The sequence below is a fragment of the Equus asinus genome, chromosome 2, assembly GCF_041296235.1.
Source record: "Equus asinus isolate D_3611 breed Donkey chromosome 2, EquAss-T2T_v2, whole genome shotgun sequence".
In the NCBI taxonomy this organism is placed as follows: domain Eukaryota; kingdom Metazoa; phylum Chordata; class Mammalia; order Perissodactyla; family Equidae; genus Equus; species Equus asinus.
In genome coordinates this window covers 12,281,090-12,302,896 of record NC_091791.1, presented here as the reverse complement: position 1 = coordinate 12,302,896, position 21,807 = coordinate 12,281,090, and the positions used below count along the sequence as shown (strand labels likewise).

Below are 21,807 nucleotides of genomic sequence, written 5' to 3'. Positions count from 1 at the left end.
GCTTCACGTCTTTCCCGGAAGGAAGTAGGAGAATTAACTTTTATTATGTGGAATTTGGCTTAATAGCACTTCACTGCTGGATCTACAGTGCTATATCCTCAGAGGTCTTATAAATATTACTACTTGAAAGAAGGTAAAAGAACTGAGAATACTTAGCTTGGAAAAGAGAAGTCCCTCCACCTCACCCCTCCATCTCCATCTCTCTCTCTCTCTTTCCAGTTGTCAAAAAGTTAAAGGGCTATAATTTGGAAGGATAGGCATTAAATTTGTTCTGTGTGGTCCATGAAGCACAATTCAGACCCATAGATGTAGGCTACAGGCAAGTCTCTTTCTACTCAAACAACAATAGATCTTTCCAGAAATGGAATGAGCAGTGAGTTCGTTCCTTGGAGGTGTTCAAGAAGACAGATATGCATTGAGACCATTATGGAAGATGTTCATGGACCAAGTTGAACTTGACGATGCCTTCTGAAATTCCTCTTGGACCCTTGGGTATTTTAGGCACATCAGCAAGTTTGTACCGGGCGACCACAGCCGGAAGCCGGGATGTGCGGGTTTCTGTAGGTAAGGGCCACCACGCTGGCTGCCTGTTGCCAGGTCATACTCTTAGAACAGCCAGGTAGGTGTCACTGAGATCCTAAATATAACTTTTGGAAATGAGATTACAAGAAACTGTCGCAAAGTTGGGTCCTCCAAAGGTGGCTTCAGTTTTTGGAAATAGCCAAGTCTAGTCAATATGAAATCATCATCCTGAACAATACTGTTTGGGGATTAAAAAAAAAAAATCCAACAGCAGAGGTATGGCTCCGGAGGGGTAAGGGTGGTTTTCTCTGCATGCCCATAAGCTCAATATGAAATATGAGAGATTTTCCCAAAGTGGTGCTTTGAAAATGTGTGCAGCCACAAAAGCACTGGGAGAAGCTGTACTCATTTGAGTGTCTGCATCTAAAGTGATTTTTCAAAGATCAGCCTCACTCTGTACAGTCACGGTGCTCGTCATGTCTAGGCAAGGAATGAGAGAGCGTTTCTGAGGCTGCTAGAACCTCTGACCCGTGCGTGCTTCCCTAGAGAACACACCACATTCCATGGGAGTCTCAGGAAGACCCAGCAGGGGCTGCCAAGCTGGGCACCTGGTGCTCTGGCTGGACTTCTTTATCTAACCTGTTTCTACTTCTTCAGGCCCTTGTCATTTATCTGCTGGGGGAGCAACACGGCACTTTCGGAGGGCTCTGTTATTTGGCTCACGTTCACAGCTGGACAGCTGCTGAAGCCAGCTACGTCCAAACCCTGCAGGTGGCTTCCTGCTTTGTGGGATTTGTGACACCGAGGATGCTGTCTCCAGTCCCTTTCAGGGGAAACAGAGCCTGTCTGCCCTTCAAGAGGGACCTGCCTTAAATTATAAATTCTTCTCTTAGAGACAGCCCACGCAATATCCTGATCCAGCTTTAGATAATGAATGAGGCTAGAGCTTTCCCTTGACAGCTGACGTTGATAAATGGGAAAGGAGATCATTAGGGCTGTGACAGAGTAGCTAAAAGGAGTGAAGAAGAAAGAGACTGGGCAGCTGAGGATGGGCCTCAGGGTGACATCACAGCTTTGTTTAAAGGAAGTCCTGCAAATCTGTATTGACAAAGGCAGAAGCGGGGCAGCCTTATCATGGGGGACCCAGAATAACCCTTTCACTGGTGAAAGATCCTGTGGTTGAACAAGAACTCAGGGAGGCACGCTAGTTGTCTTCAGTCTGCACAGTTGTGGCATGGAAGGGGGTATCCTCGCCCTTAACTGTCTGCTCCGCATAAAACATCTTCTCTACTCCAAGGCATCTGCCCTCTATTTTATGGGTTCACCTTTCCTGTTCTCAGCTTAGGGGCTGTGGGTGAAGGTTCCACTTCCAGCTTAGGAATGAAGCCTGTGACCCAGGCCTGAAACAATCAACCCATCATGATTCCCTGGCCACAGTGATTGGTTCAGGGCTGGGCAGTGCCAGCTGACATTCAATGACACTTTGGCTGGGAGTGTTGGGATCAAGGTAGAGGTCTCTCCCACCAGATTTGACTCTGAGGGCAGGCAAAGCTGGAATTCTTGCAGCCATCTTGCAACTGCCAGGAATCTGAGACTGAAGGCAGAGCAGAAAGGTGGAAAGAACCAAGTCCTGATGATGTTGCTTGGACCCTGAGTCCAGCTGTGCCTGAAGCCTGATCTTACCTTGGACTTTTCAATTCCTTTTTCTTAAATAAGTTTGGGTTGAGCCATCTGCTGCTCGCCACCACAGAAATTTCAACTGTATCAGTTCTATGCAGCTGGTGGGCAGGGGTGGAAGGAGGTGGGGCAGGACTAACACATGGATAAAAGTTGCAGGATGGTGTGTTGAAATTCCCTGTAACGAAGAGCTTTCAACAGGAGTTTCAAAGTCACTTCTTAATGACTACAGTAATGAAGTCACATGCCCTGTCAAACTACCTCTCTAGGTATCTCTAATACAAGCAAGAAATGATAAACTTAATGTGGCACAAAGACTCTAATTCTATGATCTTAATAACAGACCCTGGTGGGCAGGACATCCACAGCTAGGTCCCCAGCACAAACTTAACCTTGGTTTGCCCCTCTGCTCTGAGAGTGAGTTCAACCCACTATGCTGTCTAAACCCCTTCCCATCTTCCACCTCCTGCACCTATGCTCTGCCCTTTCCCAGACTTTCCTCCATTTCTGCCTTCTTACTTTGCCTTACAAGAGCTCATTCTCCTCTACAAGGCCACCCCAGACCAAACGAATGACTCCAGCTTCTGACCTCTGAGAGATCCGGTTTTCCGAAACACTTCTTTGGACTTATCAATACTGCTGTCCATCGTTCCGTCATGTTTCTTCATGATTCTTTGGTTTCCCATCTTCTTGAGGGCACATACAGACGATGAGTCCTAGCACCCAGGGCACAGCTTTGCGCAGGCTGTGCTCAGTTGCTGCTCATGGTAAGTGATGTTTTAATGTCAAGGGCTCTTGTTAGTACCCCCTTCTAAAATATGGACACCTGACAGTCTCCAACCTAGGGATTAGAGTCCACCAGGTGGACTATGGGCTCTCCTACACCCCTTTCTCAACCCATGGGAGGACAGTTGCATCCAGGGTAGTTGCAGGGCCCAAGACACAGAGGAGACAGACCCACACCTCCTCCCTCCAAGCCTTCCCATTCCACCCACATCTGACACCCCACTGCCTGATGAGATATAGTCATTCATTCATTCACCAAATACTCACCAGGCACAGTGTGCCAGGCAGCAGGTATACAGTGATGAGCAAACCAGAGCAGTTGCTGTCTGTGGTGCTTCCAGCATGGAGTCCCTTCCACACAGAGCCAGGATAGTTCCTCCTCTGCCTGCCTCTCTTCCTAGACCCTGAGCTGTCTTGGCTCAGGAATCTTGGACTGCTACATGTCCCTTTGGAAGTAGGGTCTGTCTGCCCTTTGCTGAGAGAAGCCCTCCTCCTAAGATCTTCTTTCTACCTACCCCGTTTTGTCCAAGACTGAGCTATGGCTCCTCATTCCCAGAAACTACCTTCTAATTTCCCCTGCTGACAAAACCCAGGAGAGATCTGGGCTCCCCAGGGACAACCTAATGGTCACGGTTAATGGGAATTTTGCACCTTGAATGTCCATTTGGTTTAAATTAGTAAAGCTGAGAAGTTCAAATTCTGAGAAATATAGACAATCCTGACAGGTGATGGGAAAGCAAAGCCAAGCCCTGGCTGGGCTCTGGCTTGAGGTCATGACCCCAAGGTCACCGGTGAGGGTCCAGCCTTGGGCTCTGAACCCTGAGGAGGATGAGGCTCCTGGCTCTAAGGCCCTACCCGCAGCCTGGCCGCCTCAGGCGCTGATGACTGAACGCTGTGTCAGGCACGAACGACCTGATCCCCTCCGCGAGCAGGGACCGTGCCAGTCTCTTTTTTCACATTTCACACCGCAGCAGTCCAAAGCTGCGGGGGCTGGGAGGGATCCCGTCCCCAGGGGCCACCTGGCGCTGGTGGCATGGCGGGGAGCCAATCTCGCCTTTGCCCTCAGTCTGTGCCAGGACTCTGGAGCCTGATTGACACTTCCCGAGGGCAAAGCGAAGCCTGCGAGTGATCTCGGGGGAACGTCCTAAAAAAAAACGACTTTCAGGTTGGAAAGGTGGAGGGAGGACAGAAAACGGGAGGGGGGGACGCTGCTCGGCAAGAACAGAGGGTGTGAGGGCGGCCTGGAGTCTAAGAGAATCCCCGAAGCGCTCCTCCACTACAAGCCCACGTGCGTGTGGCAGCAAGCGAGAGACCGGAGGCCGAGCGAGGAGACGCGGAGGGGCCGCGGGCAGAGCCCCAGCGAGCGCGCTGCCCGGGCGCCGAGCCCGGGGGCCGCCCACTGGCGGGGGGCGGGGAGCGGGGAGCGCGCAGGGAGGCGCGGCGGCGGCGGGGCTTCCCCGGGCTTCCCCTCCCCGCGCCGTGGGCGCCCGGCGCGGGTCCAGGGCGCGGGGGCGGCGCCGGCGCGAGGGAGCCGGGAGTCCCGATGCGCCCCCGGCTGGGCGCCGGGACGCGGGGCCGGGAGCGTGGGGAGCGGCCGGCGCGGCGTCCGGGAGCCCCGGGGCCGGAGGCGGGAGGTTTGGGCTGAGCCCTCCCCGCCGCCAGCCCGCCCCAGCCCGGCGCCCGCCTCCCGCCCCCGCCCGCGGCTGGAGCGCGCCTCCCTCGCCGCCCCGGGTCTGGCGAGCCGGCGCCAGCGGAGCTGCGGGAGCCGCGGAGAGCACCAGGCGCCGCCGCCGCGGGAGCTGCTCCGGCCGCACCATGCGGGAGCTGGCCATCGAGATCGGGGTCCGAGCCCTGCTCTTTGGGGTCTTCGTGTAAGTAGTGGCGCGCCGCGGGCGGGGACGCATGGACGCGGGGACCCACGGACCGATCGTCTCTGCGCCCCAACTTTGTTTGCGCCACCGCGTCCCGCTGGGGCCTGGATTCGAGGTCTCCTACCTGCCCAGTGCCCGGGATGTGTCCTGCGGGACCAAGAGAGACCCCCCTCGATCCCCTTCCGGGACCCTGGGCACGACGGGACCTGCGCGCGCCGGGCTGAGACCTGCTCCCGCCACCCCCATCGTGCCGGGGAGCGGGTCCGGCAGTCGCTCGGGTCCCCTCGCCTGCGGCTTTCGTCCGCTCCGCACTACCTGCCCGGGGATTCAAGGCTGCTCCCTGGACGCGGACGCGCACCCTGGGGAAGTTTCTCTTTGTGTGATCTTCGAGCCCGCTGTTTGCAATCTTTGCCTCTGGTCCCATCTCCCATTGCCCACCCCTGCCTAGGCCAGGGCCAGGCTCGGTCTCCTGCCGTGTCTCTGGCTTTGGCGCCGGGGGTCCTGGTGAGCGTTTTCCCAGGAGGCATTTGCGGTACTTCTCCAGCTGGAAAACTGTTGCTGCGGAGGCTCTGGAAGTCGGGGTGGGGTGGGGGGCGCAGCCTGGGATGTGGGCTCCATACGCCCTGGAGCTCTGCGCGGAATCCATGTCCGCTTGGGGTGCAGGCGGAGACTGTATGGGGGCAGCAGCGAAATGCCCCGGGCTCTGAGCGGCTCGTACCTGGAAATAGTGATCTTGGAAAGAGGAGGGGGCCCTGGCGCAGCTTCTTTCAAAGATGTCTGAGCCCCAGGGCGCCCCGGGGACCCGCTGCCCACCTGCCTCCCACGGCCCCAAGCAGCAAGGAGCTGTGGCGTCTCTGTCATTCAGATCCAAACCCAGAACACCAGCTTAGACCCACTCCACAGCCCCGTGTGATCTGTCACCTAGGCGCCCACACCTCCACTTTTCCCTCCGTTAGCCGGTCAGGTTTTCTCTACCCCTCTGCCCATGGCTGTTTTCAGACACATGTAAAATATTAAAGTTGCATGAACTTGCTGGATTCGCCGGGTTTTTTTTTGTCTTTTTGAAAAGCCCACTGAGCCGTTCCAAACAGGAGGCCCCTCTCTGGATTTCTGCCCCAAATCCGGAGTCATTGATGGCAGGTGGGAGGCTGTGAGATGACTTCTGTTCCGTGCAGCCAGGATGCACACATGGAAAGAAATGCCCTTTCTTGCATGTTTTCTTTACTAGGGATTAAATTCATCCAGAGTATTTATTCACGCCATCAGAAAGGGCCGTCATCTCCCCCAGATGCAGGCAAGCCCCCTCTCCCAGCTTTGACTAAACACTAGTGTTATTCAGTGGGAAGAAGGAACGAGAACAACTTGAGTTGGGTCTTGATGCATTTGGGAAAACAGAAAACACTTTCCCCGCTGCTCACGCTATTTCTCTGCGTTTAGAATATAGGTTAAAACTAGTGATTGCCGTGTGATCAGATGGGGTCTGTTTTCAGTTGGCAGATAGGCCAAGCCACATTAATTATTATGTGATAGAAATGATAAAATAGTGTTCAGTGTGTCGTAGAATTTGACGTTTGTGGGGTGAGCGTTTCTGTGAGTAATGCTGAAATACAGTGGGGGAGGCTCTTAGGCTGCCTGGTTTGATTGCTGCTGGGAATTGTCAGATAAAAAAAGGGTCCAAAAGTATGTAAATATTTATACTGTTTTCCAATTTCGCTTCAACTATCCCTGCAAACATTTACAAGATGTTTACAAATATATAATGGTCTGTGCAGTGGATTTGAAAATCTGACAATTACCGTTCTCTGTGCTTCTTGCTTCCTCTAAGGATGTTGTATAAAAACCAGACGGGTAGTTTATATTCTTTTCTCCAAACTTCCCCTTTGTGTTAATTACTTAATTGGGGATCTGCTGTCACCCAAAGAGAAATGCTTGGGCATTGATGGCATTTTTGGATGATTTCCTGCTTTCATATCAAATTGGGAATATTAACAGTATGTCCAACTTGTGGCTCTTTTACCGGCAAAGACCAGCCTTGGTATCAGTGCGAGACTCCCTGCGTGGGAATTTTGGATGCCCAGAGGCGGATAACGACCTCTCCAAGGACCGCTGGGAGCGCGGAGATACAGATGACCGTTTGTTTTCTCAGATAAGCTTCTGGCGAGATGACAGAGGCTGACTTTTCCGGGAAATTTTTGCCAGCACTGATGTGATGGCAAGATTCAGTGGCTTGTACCCACCTCTGCCCATGAAGCTGGTGGTCTCAGCAGCAGGGCACCCCCTGGGCAGGTGTAGAAAGTCCCTCTGGACAAGCTGAATCCCGTTTCTTTGCTGCTGGGTCCAACATAACTGACATAATTCATCATGAGGTTCTGCTTGGTATTTCTACCCTATTTCTCAGGATAAGAGAATAGTCTTTTTGGGGGGAGTTACTTTACTTCTTTGCAAACTTGTGCCTCTGGGGGAGCATCAGCTGTGGATGCACCTGTTCTCTGACCACATTTGCTCTGCATGAAGGCAGGAATCCCACCACCCGATGCCCATATGCTCCCTTAGGTTCAAAGTTAGGGCTAACGAAATGCATTTTGGACCCATAGGTAGTAGGGATGTAAGCTTTCCTTTGCTGTCTTAAGGAACCAGTTCTCTATTTGTAGACCAGATTTGGTGCTGAGGTTTTCTGATTCAGGATTCCAAGAGGATGCTCTCCCAGCAACCCCCATAGGTCACCCAAGAGGTGCTCCATACCTTTTGGACAATTCTACCTAAGAAGCTCAAATCACTGGGAGGAAAGTTAGTAATGAGTAATGCAAATCAGGGCTGGCACATAAAGTTTAACCTGACAGGAAATAAATTGGTTAGAGGAACCCAGTGTTTAGGAAGAATCAAAGTACCGTGTGTAGCTGTGAGGCTGCATTTAGCGCTGTGAAGCCTGTGGGCCCAGAGGCCCCTTTGCTCTTCCTTCTGGACTGTAGGCAGAGCAGGGAGAGGAGCGCCAGTGTGCTTCCTCCATCCTGCTGCCACCCAAGGCTCCGTCAGAGATTCTGTGGGCCTTTCTGCAAATGCCAAGCCAGCGCTGGACCTTGTTGAGCAAGCGCATGGAAAGAAGGTGGCCTGTCACAGCCCCACAGATGGATGGTATATTACTACTACGTTACTTCCACTTTCACTATTATCCCAATATGATAGCTACCAGGTATTGAGAGCTTACTTGCTATGTGCCAGGCACTAATGAAGATGATCACATATACCATTTAACCCTTATACGCACCCGATGGAGGGGGGATATTGATATTTCTGCTCATGGATGAAGAAACTGAAGCATGGACAGATTAAGGAAATGCCCAAGTCACCAGGCTAATGAGGGCAGATCTCAGATCTAAATCTAGATGCTCTGACTGTCATCTGGACTCTCGTTCACCTTGCTGTACTCCTTTAGAAAAAAATAGCAGCCAGCGTTGGTCAGCCGAGGGCTTACTGTATGCCAAAGGTATTCTGTGGGATTTCTCCTTTAGTCCTTGTCTCACTTGAGGGTGCACTCTTCATTCTCTTCACAAATAAAGAAACCAAGGTGTGAAAAGGTCAAGTAACTTGCCTGAAGGTACTCAGCTAGCAGGAGGTGTCACCTGGATTCAAACAGGCAATCCACCCCCTGTCCCAAAGCCACCAGCCACTGAGATGGAATGTGTCCTGCCAGGCTTCCAGACTAGAATGAAAGTGACCACATCCTAGAAGCGATCCCCTTATGTGACCTCCCCAGAAGCAAAAGCACGGCCTGGAGTAATGTGTGGGAAGAGATGTCACTCTAGTTCTCAAGTCAGACTCTTAGGATGACACCTCAACAGTGGAGGTGGCAGTTGTGGCTCACGTTCCCTAAGAGATGGGATTAGGGCATGCTCCAGACTTTGAGGGGTCTTTCTTAGGTCTTTGGAGCCCAGAGGGCAAGATGTGGTGAGTAAATTGCTGGTAGGAGCATAAGTGATAGTATTAAAGAACGAGTGGCATGCTCCTTTCTCTCGCAGCTGTTGGCCATTGCCCTCCACAACATCTGTTAAATTGGAAAACCCTTTATTTACAGCATTGCGGAAATGACCCTGGAAATAGGATGAGGATCTGAAATGCTGACTCGGGGAAGGTGATCTGCCTATTTCACTTGTGAGGCTGGGGTCCTCAGCTCCTCCCTCCATCCATCCGTCCCTCCCTCCCTCCTTCTCTCTCTCTCCCTGCCTGTGGCTCCTGGAGGCTCCATGCCTGGGATGTCCCTCCAGGGGCTGTGGGTCTGCTCAGGATGCCGGGCTGCTCAGGTAACAGATTTGCCTCACTGTAGATCAGTCCAGCATCCTTGGTTGAGCTTCCTATGCAGGCGGCCTGTGCCAGGTGCTGGGGATGATCGGAGAAGGAAAACTGGGGGCCTCCACGGAGCTCACAGTCTGGCAGAGCAAGCACACAGTGCACCATTATTTGCTGTCTTACCCCATGCCATCACTGGTTTTGAAAGTTTTGCCTCCAAACATTTCTCTTTCATCATTCATCCAGTTGACAGATGCTTGTTTGCGGCACCTTCTAGGTGCCTGCGCTTGTAGGAGTTCTTTCCTTTCATTAGTGAACTTCGGTTGGTGCAATTCCAAACAGACTCAGGGAGCCTTGCTGCTTTAGCTGGTCCAGGTGACTTGCTTGAGGGCGCTGGCTGTCAGGTCGATGTTTGGAATAGTGACAGTAACTAACATCTTTCATTATTGCCCCTAGGATTCCAGTCTAGGACTCCAGGTTGGGGACAGTAGTTGGAGCATAGTGCTCCATTTTACTGAGAAGGAGGGGTTAATTAGTCCTGGGAGGGATGAGAAGGAGGAGACAGGTGCCAGGGAAGCCTGCCCAGAGCTGACAGCTCACCTGAGTCTTGAGCATCCAATGGCAGGTATAGAGGGCCTGGCCCGAGGACATTCCTGCAGATGGAGTGTCCTAGAGCAAAATCCTGGAGGCCCGGAGGCACATTTTGGGTGGGAATCAGGTCACCAGGTGTGACTTCAGCAGAGAGTGTGGGTTTTGGGAGGGGGTGGTAAGAGTGGCAGGAAATGAGCATGGGACAGGAATGTGGAAGCTCTCAGTGCCCTGCTGGGAAGCCTGCCCGCTCCCTTGGAGGCACTAACTGGGGAGCCCGGGAGATTTGGAACAAAAAATCACAGTGATCAGATACTTGCCCAGCAGTGTATAATGTACTCCCGTGTAATGGAAGACGATGGGCTTTGGAGATTGACAGGTCTGTGTTTGGGTTTTGACTCTGTGATTAACTAGCAAGTTGCCTGAAATCTCTGAACCTGAGTTTCTCCATGTGGGAAATACTTAACTTCATTGGGTTTTATTAGATAAGGTGCTTTAGGTGCCTGTGGTATATATAGCAAAAATTAGGTGTCTTCTCTGCACCCGTGACTCCCTCTTCATATACGTAGTGTCTAAGAATGTCGGTGTAGCGAAGTCGTCGTGACCATAGTCTTTGGCATCAGGTTGCTGGGCACTGAATCCTGGCTTTGCTGCTTTTCAGCTGTGTGAGCTTTTTGGGAAAGCATTTATCCAGCTTAAGTCCTTCTTTCCCTATCTGTTCGATGGGAATGTTAACAGTATCCATGAATGTAAGGCTGGTGAGTAGAGTATTCAGCTCATTGTGGGTGCTCAGCAAATGGTCATGTTATTATCTTTTTATTGAGATGAGTCCACAATGTACACTAAAGAGAAAAGCCACAGTAGCTAATGATACTTTATGATTTACTACAAGATTTCAATAAAAGAATAAACTCCTTTAAATATATTGCAAATGATTCCTTTTAGCCCCCAAAGTGAGGTATGTACCTTGCCGTGAGTTCGTTCCCTGAGCCGTACCTGCACAGAGCAGCGTGGATGGCTCGCTGTCTGATGGAGGGGCTGATCGCAGCCCTGCAGTGTCTCAGTGGTGACTTCAACTGCTGGCCGTTTACAACAGTGATTCTGGGACATCGAATCAAAAGTGTTATCAGCTTAACTCCGTTAGATAATGTAGATGGAAAATGCTGTGTTCGCATCATTTTCTTCTGAGTCTGTTCGTCATACAGAGTTCCGTTGGAAGCCTGGTACAGGGAGTTCTTGTCATCAGACACCCTTTCTGCCTCGATTGGTTCATGCTGGACCAAGTGTGCCCAGTGCTTCTCCCCTCCCTGGAAAGGCTTCTGCCTTGTCATCTGATAAATGGAGCATCCTTCTGTTTGAAATATTATTTGCCGCTGTAAAATGAGTTGACTGCACCCAGAATTCTGAACATTGATGATGTTTTTCCACAGGAAGATAAATGCTTATAACCCTACAAAAGGAGATGGTTAGTTTTATAAGTTCTGGCTAAAGTTATCTCAATTACTTATAAAGATTATGCCTTTTATGACCCACACAAGGCTCATAAAAGCTCCCAGCCTCTATTTTTCTGTGATAGTGTTTTTAAATATGAAAATCATCTTAGTAATATTGCTTCTGTAAAAATTATAACATTGGTGTTCTGTGGATGAATTAGAGACGCTGGTTCACAGTGAGGAGGTGAATTCATACCGGACCATGCCCGCCAGCGTGTCCTCCTCATTCAGCTAAAGGCTCAAAGGTGTTAAGGAGGGGCTTGGAGATGCCCGGGACGGGCGAGCAGGAAGCTGAGACTGTGGGGCGGCTTCATCACAGTCTTTCAGTGTGTGACTGTGAAAAATTGTCCCGCAGACGTGAGGGACTAGCTGTTATTCTGTCTCCACTGAAGACAAGGGAAGAAGAAACGGGGTCAGAATCTGCTGGAGCATTTAGGTTGGTTTTCAGAAAGGTAGCAGTCTGCCAATCGATGCCAGATGTTTCTTTCTGCTCTACCAGCGGGTTTTAAAAATCTGTTTTTATTGAAGGATTCTTTTGAATCAAATGAAATTGCTATTTGACTATTTTGACCTACAAAAACGGGAATTTAGTTTAAACTAAAAATAACGTACACAAAGTGTACGATTCATAACTGTACAACTGCCCAGAATACCCTCTCCCTGCCAGTCCCCCTCCACCACCCCTGAGGGTCTCCCCCACCCTGACTTCTAACACCATTTTTGAACTCCGTGTAGACGGAATCGTGCAGTGTGCACTCCTGTGTGTGTCAGTGGAATCATAGAGTGTGCTGTCGTGTGTGTGACTTTTTGTTTGGTGTTTTTTTGAGATTCATCCGTGTTGGGCACAGTTGTAGTTTGTTAATTGTCACTGTTGTAGAGCATTTCGTTGTGTGATTGTACCTCTTTAATTACTCATTTTACTCTTTATCGATGTTTGGATTATTTACTGCTTTTGCCTATTAAGCAAAATACTGCTATTGTTTTCTAGTGAACATATTTTGAATTTCTGTTGAGTATAAACCTAGGAGTGGAAATGCTGGGTTATTCATCTGAGGTTTTTAAAGAAGGATTTGGCTTCTCTTTGTCCAGCTATAATTCTGAAAGAGAGGTCTAGTCTGTATGCTGCTTTAATCCAGATCTGTTGAACAGCTACTTTGTGTAAAGCGGCGGTGGGCCTGGCGAATGACTCGAGGAAGCCCAGAGCTGGGTCTCCACGCTGCAGGAGGGTGGGTCGTGTGGCACCGTGGTCCACTTGTACGCACTGACTGCTGAGTGTAAAGATGTGCCCTGGCTTCCTCCTCTGTAAGATCGAAACTACAATGTCACCTCCAGGGGGGCTGTAAAGATGAAGGGCTGTAATGTGTGACAGGTGCCTAGTTCAAAGCTGGCACATAGTGGGCATCAAAGTACTGCCCTTTCCTTCCTTCCTCTCCCTTCCCTCTGGTGGGGAGGTGGAGATCTGGATCAATCAGAAGATTCCTAATTTCACAATGTAATAACAATGCGAGTGCAGTTCTCAGTACCACAGGAGAGCTGAGTCTTGAACTAGGATTTAGAAAGTTGGGGGAAGGCATTCTAAATAGTTGTCCAAGAAGCCTCTGGGAAAAAGAAATGGCCAATGTGTATATATGGGTAGGTATCTTTTAATTGACCTATGCCTCCACCTTGGGTCTAGGTAAGAAGGGAGGTGGAGGAAGGAAAGGAGACAAGCTTTAACACTCGGTCCGTGACAGCTTTGTACCAGGCAGCTGTCACACGTTCAACGATTTAATCTTTGTAACCCACCAGGAGGTGATATTGGCGTCCTCGTTTACAGAGTTAAGAGTTAATGCTCCTCATATACAAAGAGCTCTTACCAATCAATAAGAAAAGAGAAGAGCTCTTCAAAAGAAAAATGGGCAGTGGATAGGAACAGGGAACTAATAAATACAAGTAACTTCAAAACACCTTTAAATGGGTGATTTCCATAGAGATGCAATATATGCATCTGAAAATGACGAAATAACATTAAGTGTAGATTTGCACAAGCTTTTTCTGTGCTGTAGTGAAGGACTGTGCAGCCATTGAAATTAGTTATATAGATAACTGTTGACTTGGGAAGATATCCATAAACTGTTGTTGAGAGATGAAAAGCAGGTTGCAAAAGTGAGATAATGCTACTTTCATGTGGTAAGGTAATAAAATCAGTTTGTGTCTGTGTCTGTAAGAAAAATAGCCATAAAGATACACAGTGACATCTTAATGGTTATTTCAGGCTGATGGGATTATATAATATTTGCCTTTTTCTTTATGCTGTTTATTGTTAAGTTATCTTACAGTAAACATTTATTACTTTCATATCTAATCAGAAAAATCAATATAGATGTTTCCCGTTATGGGGGGAAAAAAGGGAAGCTAATGAAATATCCTTAGTTAGAACTCTTGATGATTCTTTTGTGATTGCTTTAGAAATATCTGAAGTGGGAATGTGTTAAAAATCAACCTTTCTATGTTTTATATCAACTAACATTTAAAGAAAAGTCAGGAAGTAAGGATTAACACCCAGGATGCGCAGGGTTTTGGTGAAACAGACATGATGAGACGCTGCAGGTGGAATTGTAAATGGACACAACCCTTTCGAAGAGCAATATTGCAGCGCAAAAAAGCTGCAAAATTATTCCTGCCCTTTGGCTTAGAATCTTTTGAAAAAAATCTGTTGAAGCGCTAATGTAAGAGATGCCAAAATCCTCATGTATAAAAATGTTCATTGCAATTTTCCATACAAAGCAAACATATTTGTCAAATCAAAATAAAAACTCAAATGGCCATTTGAACAATGGTTTGATGAATTATGGGCACAAAGAGAATATTATATAGCCGCTAAAATAATCCTTTTGAAAATCATGAAGAAACATGGTGAATTTTGTGATGTAATAGTTAAGGAAAAAAGCACTATACAACAATATATCTCAGAATTACAACTGTTTGAAATATGTCTGATGTGGGCAAATATTAGAAAGAATTACACAAAAGTGAATGTGATGGGAATGAATGTTTCCCCTCACTTAAAAATTTTTTGAAGATTATGAAATAATTGTAAAAAATAAAATAATACAAAAAATACGTTTTCCTAAACTCCTTCGCTTTTCTCTGCCAATTCCATTGCCTTCACTTTTTTGAAGTTGAACTTTTAAAAGCACACACATATATAACTAAGAACACATTTTATCTACAGTTTAAAATTTTTTACTTATCTTGGTGGTGTTTTCTCTCTATAGATCTACTTGATTCTTTTTACTGGTTGTGTGGTGTTCCGTTGTAGTAACCTACTCATGGATTTTAGGGTGTTTTCATTTATTGCTATAACAAGCAATATTGCAAGTCTGCATGCATTGCAGTGCACTTGTTCAAGTATTGCTGTCGTAAACTTTTGCAAATGAAATTTCTTGGTCAAAGGCCACATGTATTTTAAATTCTGATGGACACTGTCCAACTGTTTACCCAAAGGCCTATACATACATTCTACCAACAGTGTGTGAAGGTGTCTGTTTTTTGACGTCACTGCCAATAATGGATGTTATTAATGTTTTATATTTATATCATGGGAGGGAATATAACATTTATATCTCTTCACTTGTGTATTGGTAATTTGTGGGGGTTTTTTTTAGTGAAATAACTGTCATTTCCCTTTATCCTTGCTTTTATTGGATCTTTAAATTTGTCTTATTGACGTGTAGGAGTGCTTTATGCTTTATAGATATTAAGCTTTTCTTTCATATGTTGCAAATTTTTTTTCATGTCTGTGGTTGACTTTCAGGTTTCTTTGCAATTTCTATTATTGTGCATGCTTTAGTTTTTATGTAGTTAAATCTATCAATCATTTTCTTTATGGTTTTGTAGTTTTTGCCCTATTTAGAAAGTCCTTTCTCATCTAAAACAGAAATATTCTTCTGTATTGCCTGCCGTTTTATGCTTTCATTTTTAAATTTCAATTCTTTAACATATTAGAAATTTATTTTTTAATTTATGGAGTTTGGTAGAGAATTTAACTTTTTTCTTGCATATGGTTTGTCAATTATGAAATAGACATTTTCTTGGTGATGCCTTTATTAGATACAAATTTCCATAAGTCCGTGGGGTTGCAAGTGGATTCTCTTCTGATGATCTGTTTGCCTGTTGTGGCTTAATGTAAAGGTTTTGTAGTATATTTAGCTATCTGGGGGGAAATGGCCCCTTCTCCCTGCGAATGGGGTATATATAGCTCACTGGTTAAGCCTGCAGGCTCCAGAGCCAGGAGGCCTGGGTTCGAAGCACAAATGTGCTCTTTACCAGTGATGTGAACGGGGCAGGTTGCTTTATCTCTGCTCTTCGCTTGCCTAGTCTTAAATATGGGGATAATGTACATAATGATAGTGCTAAAATAGTTTCATTACATTGAGATCAGAGACTGTGGCTTGTGTGATTTCCATGTTTTATAGTTTGTTATGATTTTTCTGTATGGCCACATACATAGTTAGTTTTTTGTAAATTTATATAGCTTGAACATAATGAATAGTTGTTGTTTGGTGGGTACAAAGCTCTAAATATAATAAAGCAAGTTAGCTGTGCTATTTAAATCCTCTATAGTCTCGTTCTTTTAAATTCACTCGTTTTAACTGGTCCTTTTTAATGTGAAGATATGCTAGCTCTGTCAAACTAGGGTAATTAAGGCATTCACTTTTTTTTTTGAGACAACTAATATTTATCATTTGCTGCCAACTTATTCTCTGTTTTCTTTTTGTGGTACTGCATTTTGATGTATTTTTTTCCTCTTTTTACTTTTTTTCTTTTAGCTGAATAGCTCAAGTTTTCTTTGCTACCATCCTTTTTTCCATTAGTGATTCAGAAGTCAAAATTTCTGTCTCCATTTCTAGTTAGTGTTCCTAAGTTTTATCTCCTTCTGGCAAACCTTTTATCTTTATGAAGTTTCCATCTTTGTGTTAATGTTCCTTATCTTGAAGTCTGCTTTATCTAATATTAATAGATAGCTACATTATCTTTCTTGAAACTAAAGTCTGAACAGAATATATTTTTCAATCCTTTTATTTTCAACCTATCTGTATTTTTATGTTTAATATATGTCTCTTGTAAACAGCATTTAGTTGTGCCTTTTAATTTTAGCCAAGTGGCCAATCTCTGCTATTTAATTGGAGTGATTAAACCATTTATAGTTAATGCAACTATTGATATGGTTGGGTTAAATCTGCCGCCATGTTATTTGTTTTCTATTTGTCTCATCTGTTCTTTGTCCCTCTTTTTCTGTCTTCTTTTAGATTAATCAAATACTTGTTAGTTTTATGTTTTATCTTCTTTATTATATTTTTTGCTACACCTCTTAAAAAATTTCTTTAGGGAGCCGGCCCCATGGCGGTGTGGTTGGGTTCACGTGCTCCACTTTGGCGGCCCAGGGTTTCACCAGTTTGGATCCTGGGTGCGGACATGGCACCACTCATCAGGCCACACTGAGGTGGCATCCCACATGCCACAACTATAAGGACCCACAACTAAAAATACACAACTATGTACCGGGGGGCTTTGGGGAGAAAAAAGGAAAAATAAAATCTTTTGAAAAAATTTTTTTTAGTAGTTTCTCTGGAGATTACAATATGCATTTTTTACTTATCACCATTAAGTCAATATTACACCATTTCACAAACAATGTAAAAATCTTATGACAGCATAATTTCACTTCTTCCCTCATGCCATTGGTACATTGTCATAGATTTCACTTCTACATGTAAGGTCCATAGAACATTTAAATTATTTTTGTCTTAAGCAATCAATACAATTTTACAGAAATTAAATTTTTAAAAAATATTTACCCATGCATTTGCTGTTTCCAGTGCTCTTTCCTTTTAGGATTCTATCCCTTCCGCCTGAAGAACTTCCTTTAGCTTTTCTTAATAGTACAGGTTTGATAGAAATGAATTGTCTTGGCTTTTGTTTTATTGGAATTGTCCTTATTTTATCTTTATTTTTTAATTTAATTTAATTTTTTTGAGGAAGATTAGCCCTGAGCTAGCTTCTGCCAATCCTCCTCTTTTTGCTGAGGAAGATTGGCCCTGAGCTAACATCCATGCCCATCTTCCTCTACTTTATATGTGGGACGCCTACCACAGCATGGCTTGCCAAGCAGTGCCGTGTCTGCACCCGGGATCTGAACCAGCAAACCCTGGGCCACTGAGAAGCGGAACGTGCGCACTTAACTGCTGCACCACCGAGCTGGCCTCTGTCTTTATTTTTTTATTTATTTATTTTTTTATTAATGTTATGATAGATTACAACCTTGTGAGATTTCAGTTGTACATTTTTGTTAGTCATGTTGTGGGTACACCACTTCCCCCTCTGTGCCCTCCCCCCACCCCCTCTTTTCCCTGGTAACCACCGATCAGATCTCCTTATCAATATGCTAATTTCCACCTATGAGTGGAGTCATATAGAGTTCGTCTTTCTCTGACTGGCTTATTTCGCTTAACATAATACCCTCGAGGTCAATCCACGTTGTTGTGAATGGGCCGATTTTGTCTTTTTTTATGGCTGAGTAGTATTCCATTGTGTATATATACCACATCTTCTTTATCCAGTCATCAGTTTCTGGGCATGTAGGCTGGTTCCACGTCTTGGCTATTGTAAATAATGCTGCGATGAACATAGGGGTGCAACGGACTCTTGAGATTTCTGATATCAGGTTCTTAGGATAGATACCCAGTAATGGGATGGCTGGGTCATAGGGTATTTCTATTTTTAACTTTTTGAGAAATCTCCATACTGTTTTCCATAGTGGCTGTACCAGTTTGCATTCCCACCAACAGTGTATGAGGGTTCCTCTTTCTCCACAACCTCTCCAACATTTGTCGCTCTTGGTTTTGGATGTTTTTGCCAATCTAACGGGTGTAAGGTGATATCTTAGTGTAGTTTTGATTTGCATTTCCCTGATGATTAGCGATGATGAACATCTTTTCATGTGTCTATTGGCCATATTCATATCTTCTTTTGAGAAATGTCTGTTCATGTCCTCTGCCCATTTTTTGATCGGGTTGTTTGTTTTTTTGTTGTTAAGCAGTGTGAGTTCTTTGTATATTATGGAGATTAACCCTTTGTCGGATAAGTGGCTTGTAAATATTTTTTCCCAATTAGTGAGCTGTTTTTTTGTTTCAATTCTGTTTTCCCTTGCCTTGAAGAAGCTCTTTAGTCTGATGAAGTCCCATTTGTTTATTCTTTCTATTGTTTCCCTCAACTGAGGAGTTACAGTGTCCGAAAAGATTCTTTTGAAGCTGATGTCAAAGAGTGTACTGCCTATATTCTCTTCCAAAAGACTTATTGTCTCAGGCCTAATCTTTAGGTCTTTGATCCATTTTGAGTTTATTTTGGTGTGTGGTGAAAAAGACTGGTCAATTTTCAATCTTTTGCATGTGGCTGTCCAGTTTTCCCAGCACCATTTGTTGAAGAGACTTTCTTTTCTCCATTGTAGGCCCTCTGCTCCTTTGTCGAAGATTAGCTGTCCATAGATGTGTGGTTTTATCTCTGGGCTTTCAATTCTGTTCCATTGATCTGTGGACCTGTTTTTGTACCAGTACCATGCTGTTTTGATCACTGTAGCTTTGTAGTATGTTTTGAAATCGGGGATTGTGATTCCGCCGGCTTTGTTTTTCTTGCTCAGGATTGCTTTAGCAATTCGTGGTCTTTTGTTGCCCCATATGAATTTTAGGATTGTTTGTTCAATTTCTGTGAAGAATGTTCTTGGGATTCTGATTGGGATAGCATTGAATCTGTATATTGCTTTAGGTAGTATGGACATTTTAACTATGTTTATTCTTCCAATCCATGTGCAAGGAATGTCTTTCCATCTCTTTATGTCATCGTCAATTTCTTTCAAGAAAGTCTTGTAGTTTTCATTGTATAGATCCTTCACTTCCTTGGTTAAGTTTATCCCAAGGTATTTTATTCTTTTCGTTGTGATTGTGAATGGGATTGAGTTCTTGAGTTCTTTTTCTGTTAGTTCATTGTTAGTGTATAGAAATGCTACTGATTTATGCACGTTAATTTTATACCCTGCTACTTTGCTGTAGTTGTTGATTATTTCTAATAGTTTTTCTGTGGATTCTTTGGGGTTTTCTATATATAAGATCATGTCGTCTGCAAACAACGAGAGTTTTACTTCTTCGTTACCTATTTGGATTCCTTTTATTTCTTTTTCATGCCGAATTGCTCTGGCCAGCACCTCCAGTACTGTGTTGAATAGGAGTGGTGAAAGTGGGCACCCTTGTCTTGTTCCTGTCCTCAGAGGGATGGCTTTCAGTTTTTGTCCATTGAGTATGATGTTGGCTGTGGGTCTATCATATATGGCCTTTATTATGTTGAGGTACTTTCCTTCAATACCCATTTTACTGAGGGTTTTTATCATAAATGGGTGTTGGATCTTGTCGAATGCTTTCTCTGCATCTATTGAGATGATCATGTGGTTTTTGTTTTTCATTTTGTTGATGTAGTGTATCACGTTGATTGACTTGCGGATGTTGAACCATCCCTGTGTCCCTGGTATAAATCCCACTTGATCATGGTGTATAATCTTTTTGATGTATTGCTGTATTCGGTTTGCCAGAATTTTGTTGAGGATTTTTGCATCTATGTTCATCAGTGATATCGGCCTGTAGTTCTCCTTCTTTGTGTTGTCCTTGTCAGGTTTGGGGATCAGAGTGATGTTGGCTTCATAGAATGTGTTAGGGAGTTCTCCATCTTTCTCAATTTTCTGGAACAGTTTGAGGAGAATAGGTATTAAGTCTTCTTTGAATGTTTGGTAGAATTCTCCAGAGAAGCCGTCTGGTCCTGGACTCTTATTTTTGGGGAGGTTTTTGATTACCGTTTCTATTTCCTTACTTGTGATTGGCCTATTCAGATTCTCCATTTCTTCCTGATTCAGTTTGGGGAGATTGTAGGAGTCTATGAATTTGTCCATTTCTTCCAGGTTGTTCAATTTGTTGGCATATAGTTTTTCATAGTATTCTCTTATGATCTCTTGTATTTCATTGGTATCTGTTGTGATTTCTCCTCTGTCATTCCTGATTTTATTAATTTGCGATTTCTCTCTTCTTTTCTTGGTGAGTCTGGCTAGGGGTTTGTCTATTTTGTTAATTCTTTCGAAGAACCAACTCTTTGTTTCATTGATCCTTTCTATTGTCTTTTTTGTTTCAATATCGTTTATTTCTGCTCTTATTTTTATTATTTCCCTCCTTCTACTGACTCTGGGCTTTGTTTGTTCTTCTTTTTCTAGTTCTGTTAGGTGTCGTTTGAGGTTGCTTATGTGAGCTTTTTCTTGTTTAGTGAGGTGAGCCTGTATTGCGATGAATTTCCCTCTTAGGACTGCTTTTGCTGCATCCCAAATGGTTTGGTATGTTGTGTTCTCATTTTCATTAGTCTCCAGATAAAATTTGATTTCTTCTTTAATTTCTTCAATGATCCATTGTTTGTTGAGAAGCGTGTTGTTTAGTCTCCACATTTTTGCACCTTTCTCTGCTTTTTTCTTGTAGTTGATTTCTAGTTTAATAGCATTGTGATCAGAAAAGATGCTTGATATTATTTCAACTCTCTTGTGTTTATTGATGTTTGCTTTGGTTCCCAAAATATGGTCAATCCTTGAGAATGTTCCATGTGCACTTGAGAAGAATGTGTAACCTGCTGTTTTTGGATGAAGTGTTCTATATATATCTATTAAGTCCATCTGGTCTAATTTTTCATTTAATTCTATTATTTCCTTGTTGATTTTCTGTCTGGATGTTCTGTCCATTGGTGTTAATGGTGTGTTGAGGTCCCCTACTATTATTGTATTGTTGTTGATGTCTTCTTTTAGTTCTATTAAGAGTTGCTTTACAAATTTTGGTGCTCCTGTGTTGGGTGCGTATATATTTATAAGTGTTATGTCTTCTTGGTGGAGAGTCCCTTTTATCATTATATACTGTCCCTCTTTATCTTTCTTTATCTGTTTTGCTTTGAAATCTACCTTGTCTGATATTAGTATAGCGACACCTGCTTTCTTTTGTTCATTATTAGCTTGGAGTATTGTTCTCCATCCCTTCACTCTGAGTCTGTGTTTGTCTTTGGGGCTGAGGTGTGTTTCCTGGAGGCAGCATATTGTTGGATCTTGTTCTTTGATCCATCCTGCCACTCTGTGTCTTTTGATTGGGGAGTTCAATCCATTTACATTTAGAGTGATTATTGAGATGTGGGGGCCTACCACTCCCATTTTGTGTCTTGTTTTCCGGTTTTCTTCAGTTTCCTTTGTTTCTCGTCCCATGGTTTAATCTGTTCTGATGTAGAGCTGCTACTCTCTGTTGTTGTCCTTCTACTTATCTCCTCTGCTCTTGGTTTTGTAGCCCCTTTCCTTTTTTGGATTTTTCAGGAACGAGGGTTTTCCTGAGGATTTCCTGAAGAGGAGGTTTTGTGGCAATGAACTCCCTTAATTTTTGTTTATCTGGGAAAGTTTTTATTTCTCCATCGTATTTGAAGGATATTTTCGCTGGGTAGAGAATTCTCGGCTGTAGATTTTTGTCCTTCAGATTTTTGAATATATC

The 21,807-nt window shown here is 44.6% G+C and overlaps 1 protein-coding gene across 2 annotated transcripts in view; it reads left to right on the top strand.

The window, feature by feature from the left end:
- Positions 1–4,312: 4,312 nt before the first annotated feature.
- The window catches only part of PLPP4 (phospholipid phosphatase 4), a 133,933-nt gene continuing 116,438 nt past the window's right edge, over positions 4,313–21,807 (top strand). Inside the window, exon 1 of one of the 2 annotated variants that reach the window (XM_014865992.3) lies at positions 4,313–4,856. In XM_014865992.3, coding sequence (XP_014721478.1) covers positions 4,801–4,856 — 56 coding nt within the window. In that variant the 5' untranslated portion in view covers positions 4,313–4,800. The remainder of the gene's footprint in view (positions 4,857–21,807) is intronic. The other variant, XM_044749788.2, reaches the window with a different exon arrangement.